General features: G+C 61.9%; 1 protein-coding gene across 1 annotated transcript; it reads left to right on the plus strand.

Annotated features, from left to right (window-relative positions):
• The first annotated feature begins 114 nt into the window (after window positions 1–114).
• On the plus strand, window positions 115–11,963 carry LOC132216290 (tubulin beta-3 chain). Its single transcript, XM_059665456.1, has 5 exons — window positions 115–1,269; window positions 4,024–4,163; window positions 9,280–9,388; window positions 9,781–9,891; window positions 10,608–11,963. Exons 1-5 carry the CDS (start codon window positions 276–278, stop codon window positions 11,681–11,683), a joined length of 2,430 nt encoding a protein of 809 aa, XP_059521439.1. The 5' UTR covers window positions 115–275; the 3' UTR covers window positions 11,684–11,963.
• The last annotated feature ends 798 nt before the right edge of the window (window positions 11,964–12,761 follow it).

Raw genomic sequence — 12,761 nt, forward strand, 5'->3', positions numbered from 1 at the left:
AGAGAAAGGCTCCCTTCTTCCTGGACCGCAGTCCTGCCTGGCCTGGGAGGCAGGAGGCAAAGCAATGTGAGGCCTGAGCGACCACACCCCGGGGAGCGGTGGGGAGTGGGCCAGAGGGCTGGTGCTGCGGAGCTTGGGGTCCTGGCTGGGAAGTGACCAGATTGGTCGAGAAGCGGGGGCACCTGGGCTAGCATCTGTCCAGCCAGGGAGAGGGTGAGTGTGAGAGGGCCCCGGGGGTGCATAGGGCCCCACTGGGGACACCATGAGCTGAGCGGATGCCCGTCGCGGGAGGCCCCTTCCTGCTTCCTGGGGGGACTATGCTGGCACAGGGCCCCCAGAGGAGGCTGCTGGGCATCCTCAACTCCACCTCCCCAGCCACCCCCCACCTCGGGCTGGCCCCCAACCAGACGGGCACCTGGTGCCTGGAGGTGTCCATTCCCAACGGGCTCTTCCTCAGCCTGGGGCTGGTCAGCCTGGTGGAGAACGTGCTGGTGGTGGCCGCCATCTCCAAGAACCGCAACCTGCACTCGCCCATGTACTTCTTCATCTGCTGCCTGGCCGTATCGGACCTGCTGGTGAGCGTGAGCAACGTGCTGGGCACAGCCGTTGTGCTGCTGCTGGAGGCGGGCGCGCTGGCTGCCCAGGCCACCGCGGTGCAGCAGCTGGATGATGTCCTGGACGTGTTCATCTGTGGCTCCATGGTGTCCAGCCTCTGCTTCCTGGCCGCCATCGCCGTGGACCGGTACATCTCCATCTTCTACGCGCTGCGCTACCACAGCATCGTGACGCTGCCCCGGGTGTGGCGGGCCATCGCGGGCATCTGGGTGGCCAGCGTCGTCTCCAGCACCCTCTTCATCGCCTACTACGACCACACGGCCGTCCTGCTCTGTCTGGTCAGCTTCTTTGTGGCCCTGCTGGTGCTCATGGCGGTGCTGTACGTCCGCATGCTGGTGCAGGCGTGCCAGCACACCCGCGGCATCGCCCGGCTGCACAAGAGGCAGCGCCCTGCCCCCCAGGGCTTCGGCCTCAAAGGGGCTGCCACTCTCACCACCCTGCTGGGCATCTTCTTCCTCTGCTGGGGCCCCTTCTTCCTGCACCTCTTGCTCATCGTCCTCTGTCCTCAACACCCCACCTGCCACTGCATCTTCAGAAACTTCAACCTCTTCCTGGCCCTTATCATCTGCAACACCATCGTGGACCCGCTCATCTATGCCTTCCGGAGCCCGGAGCTCCGGAAGACGCTGCAAGAGGTGCTGCAGTGCTCCTGGTGAGGGAGGTGCCTGAGGGCTCAGGCCAGGTGCTGGGCAGAGGGGGTGCAGTCACTTGCCAGAAAGGACGGACTAGATGATCTCCGAAGGTGTGGGCGCACGGACCCTCTGGGCCAGAGAGGCATCAGCAGAAAATCTCTAGGAGTTGTGGGGGATGCAGGAGGCTGGGGAGATGGGGCCACAGGCACAGGGCAGGCCTGGGCTCCTGGACAGACATAGCCCACTCGGGGGGACATCCACCTGCACCCAGAGATAGGCGAGGACCCACTGTGCCCCCGCCCATGGGGAGGTGAAGTCCACGGGCTGGCAGAGCGCCGCTCTCTCAATGAGGACCTCAGGAGAAGGGACTGTAATGAGCGGGACCCAGCCTCACAGGGAAGGAGTGAGGTCTTGTCCCCGGCAGAGAGACGTGTCCGCAGGAGCCGTAGTGGGCATGGGGCTGATCTCTTCTCGGGCTCATGGTGCTGGAGAGCCGGGGGCTCGGCCCATTTGTTTGCACCACACATGCCCCTCAGATGGTGCCTGCCACTGCCTGCTCAGGCCGGGCACAGCCGTTAGTTCGAATCAGTGACCAGCACCCAGGGTCACAGGGCCGGGAAGCGTCTGGGAATAAATGGTGTGCTTGGAGCAGCTCCATTGCCATCTACACTGGCTCATTCCAAAGGCGCTTGAAGCTTGAGGGTGGAGGAGCCGTGGAGGGGCCTGGTGGGAGTGATGAAGGGGGAGGGGAATATTCCAGAAGCCCCGGAGGACCCAGCATGCCTGAAGCCCCAGCCCAGTTGCACCTGCTCTGATGCTGTGTCTGCCTCCGTGTCTTCGAACCCGGCCCCAGGCAGCCGGAGGGCGGAGTCCTGCCCCCGGGCACCTCCATGGAGAGGAGGCTGAATGGTCCAGGCTGCCCTCAGCTGCAGCAGAAGCAGGACCTCCGTGACCCACTGTGACCTTGTTCAGAGCACAGCAGGCCTCACCTGCTCTGGGTCACCCCAGGGGGTCCAAGGTGCAGGGTGGATCAGGACTGGGGTTCTCGTTCCTCCAGCACTTCCAGCCCTGGCAGATATTTGAGGCAAGGCCGCCCAGAATGGGGCGAGGCTGTCCAGTGGTTGCAGGCGGTGTCCCTGGGATTGGTATCTAGGGTGGCCCTTGCTACACGGTGGTGAGGGCCCTTGGGTCCTCCCTGTGCTAAAACCCTGGGCCTCTTTCTGGGGAGCCACTGGTTCCTCCAGACGCTGAGCATGCAGTCAGCCCTATTCCTGGTACAGGCTCAATGGAGGTGAAAGTGATGGCATCAGCCAACTCCCAGGTAGTTCTAGGTGCGTCTGCAGCCGCCTGACCAGTCCCCACCTCACCCGTGCTGGCAGCTCCAGCCCTGACTGTTGGCCTTGGTGCTGGGAACTGGTTCCCGGCAGGCCCAGCCTTTGCTGGAAAATGGACAGGATGGTGAGTCAGCCTCTGGGGATGGAGGAGGAGCCAGCCTGGTCCGATGCCATTCCACAGGGAGGCCAGCCGGTGACGGGTCCTGACCTACGGGATGCTGCAAAGCTTCTGCTGCTCAGACAGGGAGGCACAGCTGGCTCCAAGGAAGAGCCAAATGCTCACCAAGGACCCCCTGAATGGGGACAGGGCGGAGCCCCAGTGGCCAGAAGCCAACCACAGGAAGCCACCTCATGGACACTGTGGGGGAGGGGCTTCTCTTGAGAACAAAAGACCCACTTCTAGGCTTGCCAAACTAGGGAGGGCGGAGAGAGGGGCCTGGACATGGCCACACCCCGCCAGGGCCTCCTGGCACACACTTGGGACACAGGTGTGCCCGCAAGCTCGCTCAGCCGACTGGGTGCCCTCCTGGAGGATTTGTCCCTGAAACATCAGAAGGACCTGTTCTAAGGCGTCTTCACGTGGTGTCTGAGCCCCGAAGAACAGGAAGCCGTGGGTCTGTGTGTGTTGTGTGGAGGTGTCTGTGTTCAGGGGAGGGGCTCCTTCCCCAGTTTTCCCCGTAGGAACCTGCACCTGGTGCACACACAGCTCCTACACGCGCCCCTCCCCCCACTGCCTTGGCCCCACGTGGCCCCACAGGTGACATCAGGGAGTAAGAAAGGACTGCACACCCCACTCTGTCGGCCCCTCGCCTGGTGTGTCCTCATGACAGTTCCCGGCACAATATTCCCTGAGCAGTGCTACCTGCGGGGGGTGGGGGGTGGGGCGCACGCAGCAAGGCCCGTGTGTAATCTGCGGCAGCGGCGGGGGAGGAGGGGGTGGCTCCCCCACTGCAGAGGGGCCAGCGAAGCTCACAGCCACAGCCGCTGCCGCCGCCGCCGCCGCCGCACTCCTACACCCACAGCCACTCCGACTCCGGATTTCTCAGCCCTGCGCTGGCTGTTGGGCCTTTACCTGCCCCCCACCCCCCCTCCCCATCCCAGCCCCTATGGGGTCCAGAAGCGCTCAGAGTACCTGGTCGGCCCCTCGTGCACAGACAGAAGCGGGGAGGCGTCCACCTCACCCATTGGGGTGGGAAGATGGGTCGGTCCCTAAGCGGGTGTGGGGAGGTGAGACCTTCCTGGCAAAGCCGTGGATCGGAGGGGGAGCGGGGCGGGGTCCAAGGACCCAGCGCCTTCTATTGTCCTCCCTGGAGCCCGCCAGCCCCTCCTTTCGGGTGAGCGGGTCCCCAGCCCCGCGCCAGCCGCGCGGAGACGGTGCAGATGCGGCGGCGGCCGTGCCGCAGCGGCGGCGGCGCCCCCATTGGCCGCGCGGTGACGCCGAGGGCGCGGCGGGCGGGGCCCGGCCTATAAGAGCGGCGGGCGAGCCGCCCGGCCCGTCAGCTTCCCGCAGTCGCCTGCCGCCGCCATGAGGGAGATCGTGCACATCCAGGCCGGCCAGTGCGGCAACCAGATCGGGGCCAAGGTGAGGCCGCGCCGCCCCGCGCGCCTGCTGCGTCCCCGTCCGAGCCAGCCCCTGGGAGGGAAGCGGGGAGCCCCTGGGAGGGAAGCGGGGAGCACCGCGTACCTCTAGCCGCAGTCGCCCCTGAAAACCGAGAACAAAGTGCCGGGCCGCCCTGACGCCCCCGCGCGCTCCCGGACCCCCGCGGCACCAGGGCCTCGCTGAGCGCAGCGCCATCGCCGCCTCGCGTCCTCCACCCCGGCCCCGCGGAGGCAGCTGGGCGTGGCCCTCACGGGGGTCGCCGCTCAGCCCGGGCTGGACGGCGGGTGGGCTGGTACGAGAGAGGCTCACCTTCCAGGTCCTGACGCCCCCGCCCCCGGAACGCGCGGTCCTCCGAGCAGCTGGAGCCGCCGGGTGCCCCGGATCTGGCTGCGATCCCCCTCGGCTGCCCGGCCCCACCCTGTTCTTTGTTGGGTGAGGGTTGGGCCCCGACTCGTGGTGACCTTGGTCCAGGACCAGCCCCTCCCTCAGCTCAGCCCACCGGGGCGACCCCCGAGGGATGGCACCGCCGCGTCTGGGGGTTGGACGTGGGAACAAAGCCGGCCTCCGGGCCTGGGGAGCTCCGCGCCGCACGGCCCGGCCCGTCCATTGTGAGCCCACCTCTCCGATGTGGGGACTGAGGCGGGAGAGGATGGCAGCACCCAGGAGGCGATGTCAGGTCCCCGAGCCCGGGAGGCCGTCCCGGGCCCAAGGTCACCCCGCCTGGGCGAGACCCAGCCCCGCCGCCCCCGGCTCAGTCCCTGCGGGGCCCAGGGCGGGGCCCAGGCGGCGAGCGCAGCCCGATGCCCGCCCGGGTCCCAGGACCATGAGCGGGAGGAGCGTGGCTTAGTCAGGACCACGGCCAGGGACCCAGCGGGGGAAGTCTTCGAGCGGATTCCCCAAGGAGGCGGGGGTTGGAGGCAGGTCTTGGAGGGAAAGGGGCCCAGGAAAAGCTTACTCTGGAGGCTGTTGCCATGGAAACGGCGAGAACAAAAAGCTAATTTCTACAGGGCTGGGCACCCACGTGGTTGACATGTAAATTGCAACTTGGGCTCTAGGGTGGAGGCCCTGGGATGCGGTCCGGAGGCGGAATCCGAGACTCCCAATCACAGAGGAGACAGCTGTGCTGCCCGGGGCGGGGCTGGGGGAGGAGAGGCCGAGGGGATGGTGGCCTCCAATCAAATCCGAGCTCCAGGGGCCGTCTTGACAGCTGCCGGACCGGGTGGGAGGGGCGGGGGCTCCTTAATGCAGTCACAAGGTCCAGGCCCGCTCTGAACATCTGCTCCTCAGGGGGTCAGGGGTCACGGGGGTGGGGGGAGCGGCCCTGAGTCCCGCCGGGCCTGGGGGCGGGGGAGGGGTCCATGCCCCTCCCTCCACTGCCAGGACAGCCTCCTCTCTGGGGAAGGTGGGGTGCACCTGCCGGCTGCTGGCGACAGTGTCCTCTGCAGACAGCGTTTGCTCATGACTTTTCATTCCTTTCGCATTGATTTTTAAATTTGTGTTAGTTTTAAATTTAATATCTGATCATTTTAAACACATCGAACAAGAGAGAAGTGCATTTGCGGGAGAGGAATTGTTACTTCCTTTTCGGTCTGCCGCCTCCCTGCCTAGAAAGTCTCCAGAGACCAACCCTGGAGAAAGTGCTTAGAGCCCCCGCTCCCCGTCCCCCGGTCCTCCACTTCTCCCAGGTCCCCCACTTCTCCCCGGTCCCCCACTTCCCCCAGGTCCCCCCATCTGCCCACCACCGGCAGCTGCTGACTGGGATGGCCTGGGGGCTCCTTTCCTGCCTACCGTCCTGAGTGGAGTCAGGATCAGGCTGCTGGCTCTGGGGAGGGAGTGGGGGGATGGAGGGAATTCGGGGCGATCCGGGACTGGGGTCTCTGCCTCCCCTGAGGTAGTGATGAGGCATCATCGCTGGGACCACTACATGCTGGGCTCCGTGTCAGTTTTACTCGAATCCCCTCCAGGGGGCGGTGACAGGGTGTGGCCCTTCCCCAAGGGTGAGGAAGCCGCGCTCCCAGAACGAGGCAGGAGTTTGCATTTATTACATCAGGATGTTCGGGGTACCCGACCCCCCAAAACGGGGGCGAGAAGCCAGAGGCCCTTCCCTCCGCCCCTCGGGAGGCAGGGCCGCCCTGGAGCCTTTGTCTGGGCCCTTTTCTCCGCAGGCCGCTGGGCGGGGCCGCGGAGGGGTGGGGCCCCAAGAACCAACCAAAGGAGGGGTTTCCCGTTTCCTTGTCCCGCCCCCTTCCCTGCGCCTCCTTGATAGGCTACAGTTGGGCTGGTTGGGCGGGGTGGGGGTGGGGGGGAGGTTTGGGGTCTCGGAGGGGCTTAAAGCCGGTGAATGGGCCAGTCCTCGCCGCCCCCCACCCCGCCCCGCCCCCGTGCTGCCCGCCTCCAGCCCCTCAGCGGCGCGCAAAGGATCAGCACCTCGGACAGCGCCGCGGGCCCAGGGCGACCGGCCAGACTCCAGGCAAAAACTGGTCTGAAATAGGAGCTTGGCCTGGACCCTGGGGTCTGCGGCCACCTGGCGTTTTCTCACCTGTAGTGACCATAATTATTTCTTATTTAATGTAAAAATTGTACTTTATTATTTATTAAATGTTACATAATCCAATTAGATCTATTTAATATTTTAAATTATAATCTCTATTAGTTTTAATCACAAACGCAGTTATTAACATATTCCCCCCTTAACAAATGGAAACATTGCAGGTAAGGCTGTGCCCATGTAACCGCCGCACCCCCCCAGGTCCCCCTCCAGCGGGAGTCATTGTTCCAGGCCCTGATCTGTGCACCTAGATCTTTGTGGAAAATATGGCATCTGACCTGAGATTTCCTTTTACACTCTGTTACTTCTGAGTGTGCCTTTCCCCCAAGGCTATGTCTTTTTTTGTTAATCCTCACCTGAGGATATTTTCCCATTGATTTTTAGAGAGAGTGGAAGAGAGAGGGAAAGACAGAGAGAAACATGGATGTGAGAGAGACGCGCCCTTTGGTCTGCAGGCCAATACTCTATCCACTGAGCCAAACCGGCTAGGGCCCAAGGATATATTTTGGAGATCTCACCAGTGACAACCTTTTACTGGGCCACAGTATTCCAAAGCATATGGATATTTCAAAACTATGTTTTCTTTTTATTTAAGTTATCCATGCATATGGTTTCACCAATTTAAATAGCATCTAAGACATTTTTAGCTCATCAAAGCCAGCGTTTGCTGAATGCTTTTCTGTCAGGCCTTGTGCTAACCCCTGTGTGTGGGTACTATTATCGTGTCTGCTTCACAGCTGAGAAAGCTAAGGTCTCTCCCCAGAGGTGGGATGACTGGCAGACACTAGCTGGACCTGGGACCCACCCCCACTCTGCTCCACTCCCTCCTGGAGACCATCAATATGTTGGTGGCCTGGTGACTGGACCTCCCATTTGCCCTGTTGAAATCATCCCTCCTCTACAGAAGCTGCAGGTGCCCCTGAGGCCAAAGGTTTGGGGTGTCTCAGGGTTGTGGGGACCAGGGCCCTGGGCTCAGCCTATTGGTAATTACAAAAGTAACACACACACAAAGTAAAAAGAAGAGAACTTGTCAGTGACAAAAGTACACAACAGGGGGAAGGGGTCGCCTCTGATAACAGTCGCTCTGAATTGCCAAGATGCTTGTATACATTTTACAATAAGGACACTCTTTATACTTTTTAGGTTTTTTTAAATATATTTTTATTGATTTCAGAGAAGAAGGGAGAGGGAGAGAGAGAGCGGGACATCAATGATGAGAGAAAGAATTATTGATCGGCTGCCTCCTGCATGCCCCCATTGGTGATTGAGCTCCCAACCTGGGCATGTGCCCTTGACCGTAATTGAACCTGAGATTCTTCAGTCGGCAGGCCAACGCTCTATCCACTGAGCAACACTGGCTAGGGCTACTCTTCCAGTTTTTAAACAATTTAATCTTTATTATTATTATTTGTGTGTGTGTGTGAAGTTAACATGTGCATGTGACAAAGAACTACAAAAGAACCAAAGGGCATGCTGTGATCAGAGGTCTCTCCCCCAACCCAGGCACTGTGTCTGTGCGTCTGTCCAAGGCATCTAAATATAGATACTAGTAAGCACATGCAAACTGATTTGTAATTGATTTTTTAACTGGACAGCCTTCTCACTGTACATGACTCCTATGGAGGGGACTGTTGTTTCTTGATGACTTCACACCCATTCAGCTTCTGAAAGGAACCCTGAGGAGCAAAAGGGAGGGGCACTGGACCAGTGGCCATAGCATATGACCTCCTGCATGCAGGGCCCACTGGCAGTGCCCCTGGGGGAGGGCAGAGCCCTGTGCAGCGGGGTATTTGTCCTGTGCAGACCCACGTGCTCATAATTCCACGCAGCACTCAGGCCTCACCACACACCGTCACCTGCTCCCACAGATCACTCCGCTCTCACAGTGACCTGTTTTCATCATCAGACCCATTAAACAGATGTGGACACTGAGGCAGAGAGCATCTTTAGGACCTGCCCAAGGTCACATGGCTGGGAAACGGCAGTCCAGCTCTGAGTCCGGGTCCTGGGCTGCTCCCCTGCCTGCTGCAGTAGGGGGAGCAGAGTGTGAGAAGCACTGTGGGTTCCTGCCCAAGGGGGAGTGTGAGCCCTGGGAACTAGGGCTGTGCCAGCGGTGGATGGACAGGCTGGGCGACCCTGGGCACGTCACTCCCCACAGGGGCCCCTGTGTTTCCTGTGGCTAAGGCTGACAGTGTTCCGGACACTGCTGGGCCCTGTCGCTGGATATCTTCTGCCCTGAGGACACAAGCATCTTGGACTCTGTCCGCTTTCTGTGCCTCAGTCTCCTCGTCTGAAAATGGAATAATACCACCCAAAGGGGGAGCTTATTACTAACTCTGGTCAGCAGGTGCAGAGCTGGTCTGTGTCAGCTGAGTCTCGAACCTCTCTGAGGGCTCTGGCCACCGGGGACGTGCAGATGGTGGACGTGACATTTTTCACACTTACCTGACAGACAACGGAGCTTCGGGCTCTCCAGAGTCTCCCAGGGGCTGTTGCAGGCTTTGGGGCCAAGCCTGCCATGGCCCCTGCTGACCCCCCTTTCCCCTGCAGTTCTGGGAGGTCATCAGCGATGAGCACGGAATAGACCCCAGTGGCAACTATGTGGGGGACTCGGACCTGCAGTTGGAGCGCATCAGCGTCTACTACAACGAGGCCTCCTGTGAGCACCCCACCCTCCCTGGGGCCCCCTGGACCTGCCCTCCCATTGCTGGGACTCACCACAGTGAGATTCAAACGTCCTCGGCCACAGACATGTGCACAGTCCAGGGGGGCAGACAGGTCTGGGCAGGACCTGAAGGTCCCCTCAGAGTCCTCCTGAGGGTCCAGAGCAGGGTCACCTGGAGGACTCAGGCAGGGGATGCTCAGGGCTGATGTGGGATGATGTCCTGTCGAACTGGAGAAATTTGGTCTGGGCCGTCCAGCGTCAGTCCCCCAGTCCCCATATCACCCTTGGTTCCAGCCCTCTGACCCAGAGTCTAAGGGGGGGGGGGCAGGATTTAGAGGAAGGAGGAGCCCTGAGCCTCGGTGATGCCCATCACCCTCTCCCCTCAGCTCACAAATATGTGCCTCGGGCCATCCTCGTGGACCTGGAGCCCGGAACCATGGACAGCGTCCGGTCTGGGGCCTTCGGGCACCTCTTCAGGCCTGACAACTTCATCTTCGGTAAGTTTCCCATCAGGCAGACCCTTCACCGCAAACCCAGGTCAACGGGAATGAAAGGGCACAGCCCCCCCTTCCACACACTCGCAGGCAGAGCCGACCCCCACTCTGCAGCTGGCACTGGAGGCCCAGAGAGAGGGCTCTGTGCAGGGAACAGAAGACACTGTGCACTTCAACTAGAGCTCGTGCAACACAGAACTACGTGGACAGGACCCTGAAGGGCTGGTGGCCCCGGAGGCGGGAGCTCACAAGCACAGTGTCCCTGGGACCCAGAGGTGGGGTGATCCTGTGCCCTCGACTCTGGTGGCAGGGCCTCCCTCACTTCTGCCTTCCAGAGCTTAGCCCCCCAACCAACGGGCACCAGTCCAATCCAGACCTGGAGCTGCAAGGGACTCTGGGCTTGTAGTTGACGCTTCCCCCACCGCCCAGGCGGGTGGGTGGGCTGGAGGGAGGGGCTGATGGGTTCACCCAGGACCCCCAAGCGAGACAGAGCAGCTGCATCTCCAGGTTCTCAGTTTCTGACCAGAGCCCTTCACACGGTGCCGGGCAGCAGGGACCCCCACACAGCACAGCTGGTGGGGAGAGCCACGGGGAGAGGAGGGGTGGGCCCCCACTTTGTAGAGGGAAAGCAGGCACAGGGCTGCCACAGCTGCCCTTTGGGTTGGGACGCTCAGGCACTGGAGGCTGACCCTGTCGTGCCACCTTCTGACTCCCCACAGGTCAGAGCGGGGCCGGCAACAACTGGGCCAAGGGTCACTACACGGAGGGCGCCGAGCTGGTGGACTCCGTCCTGGACGTGGTGCGGAAGGAGTGTGAGAACTGCGACTGCCTGCAGGGCTTCCAGCTGACCCACTCGCTGGGCGGGGGCACGGGGTCCGGGATGGGCACGCTGCTCATCAGCAAGGTGCGGGAGGAGTACCCCGACCGCATCATGAACACCTTCAGCGTGGTGCCCTCGCCCAAGGTGTCGGACACGGTGGTGGAGCCCTACAACGCCACGCTGTCCATCCACCAGCTGGTGGAGAACACGGACGAGACCTACTGCATCGACAACGAGGCCCTCTACGACATCTGCTTCCGCACCCTCAAGCTGGCCACGCCCACCTACGGGGACCTCAACCACCTGGTGTCGGCCACCATGAGTGGGGTCACCACTTCCCTCCGCTTCCCCGGCCAGCTGAACGCCGACCTGCGCAAGCTGGCCGTGAACATGGTGCCCTTCCCCCGCCTGCACTTCTTCATGCCCGGCTTCGCCCCCCTCACCGCCCGGGGCAGCCAGCAGTACCGGGCCCTGACGGTGCCCGAGCTCACCCAGCAGATGTTCGACGCCAAGAACATGATGGCCGCCTGCGACCCCCGCCACGGCCGCTACCTGACGGTGGCCGCGATCTTCCGCGGCCGCATGTCCATGAAGGAGGTGGACGAGCAGATGCTGGCCATTCAGAGCAAGAACAGCAGCTACTTCGTGGAGTGGATCCCCAACAACGTGAAGGTGGCCGTGTGCGACATCCCGCCCCGGGGGCTCAAGATGTCCTCCACCTTCATCGGCAACAGCACGGCCATCCAGGAGCTGTTCAAGCGCATCTCCGAGCAGTTCACGGCCATGTTCCGGCGCAAGGCCTTCCTGCACTGGTACACGGGCGAGGGCATGGACGAGATGGAGTTCACCGAGGCCGAGAGCAACATGAACGACCTGGTGTCCGAGTACCAGCAGTACCAGGACGCCACGGCCGAGGAGGAGGGGGAGATGTATGAAGACGATGAGGAGGAGTCAGAGGCCCAGGGCCCCAAGTGAGGCAGCTGGGGACCGGGGCCAAGAGGCTGTCCCCAGAGCCACACAGTCGCTGACGCCGCCCCAGCCTCGCCCCCAGCACATCACCCTAGGCCCCCGAGTGTCTGTCCTTCGTATTTGCAGCACTCCGTTCTGTCTTCCCTCCATAGGTCCTTCCCATTTTTGTGTTTCGTTTGTCTCTGCTTTGTCAGCTCTGGGTCTGACGTCTCATGTGTGTTTTTTTTAACTTGTTTGTGTTCATATTTGGGGGGATACTTAATAAATTTATTGCTGTCAGATTCCCCTCCCTGGTGCTGGAGATTTCTTTTTATTCTGGAGAGTTGGGCCCGAGGATTGAGGAGGGACAGGTGGAACCTGGGGCAGGGCAGGGGCCCTCTGTCTCCCAGGCTGGTGGCTGGGACAGGCCTTTGCTTGGAGCCTGCGGGTGTCTCGAGGCACAGCCCCAAGGGGCTCCTGGAAGTGACGGTGGGGAAATGGGCCATGTTTGGATGAAGCCTCATCTCAGAGCCCCAGTCAGGCTCTCCGTGACTTGGAAACAATCCCTTGTCCTACAGGTGACGCCCGTCCAGAGCTTCCCTCTGGCTCACCTGTGCGCTGTCTGAGGCAGGAAGGCCAAGATCCAAGGGAGAGGCCGGAAGGGAGGACCCCAGCACCCCCTGGGAAAAGGCGTGCTGAAGGGTTGGGGCTTGCTGGCGAGGGGGGGTGCGGGGGGGATGTGGGAGTGAAGGGGGGGGGTTAGGGGCTGGTGGTGGCCACCGCACCCAGCAGGCTGGCAGGGAGTGATGTTGGCCCCTCTGCCCTCTAGTGGTCATTTCCTGTGGCTGCAGGGTGCCTGAAAGGTGGAACTTGGCTGCCCACTGCCTTCCACAGGAAAAGAAACGGGAGCCCACCAGGTGCTGAGTGCCCCGGGCCCAGGCGGATGGTGTGCAGAGCTGCACTGGGCCCAGGTACCTCCTCCCTCAGCCCGGGGTGTCACCAAACCCGGCTCCCTCCCAGCAGGAGAGCAGCTGTTCTGGGTGGGGATCTGTGTGGAAGGAGGGAGCCAGCGGGACTGAGGGCCCTGATCCAGACAAGGACACTG

This window comes from Myotis daubentonii, chromosome 15 (assembly GCF_963259705.1).
Source record: "Myotis daubentonii chromosome 15, mMyoDau2.1, whole genome shotgun sequence".
Lineage (NCBI taxonomy): Eukaryota > Metazoa > Chordata > Mammalia > Chiroptera > Vespertilionidae > Myotis > Myotis daubentonii.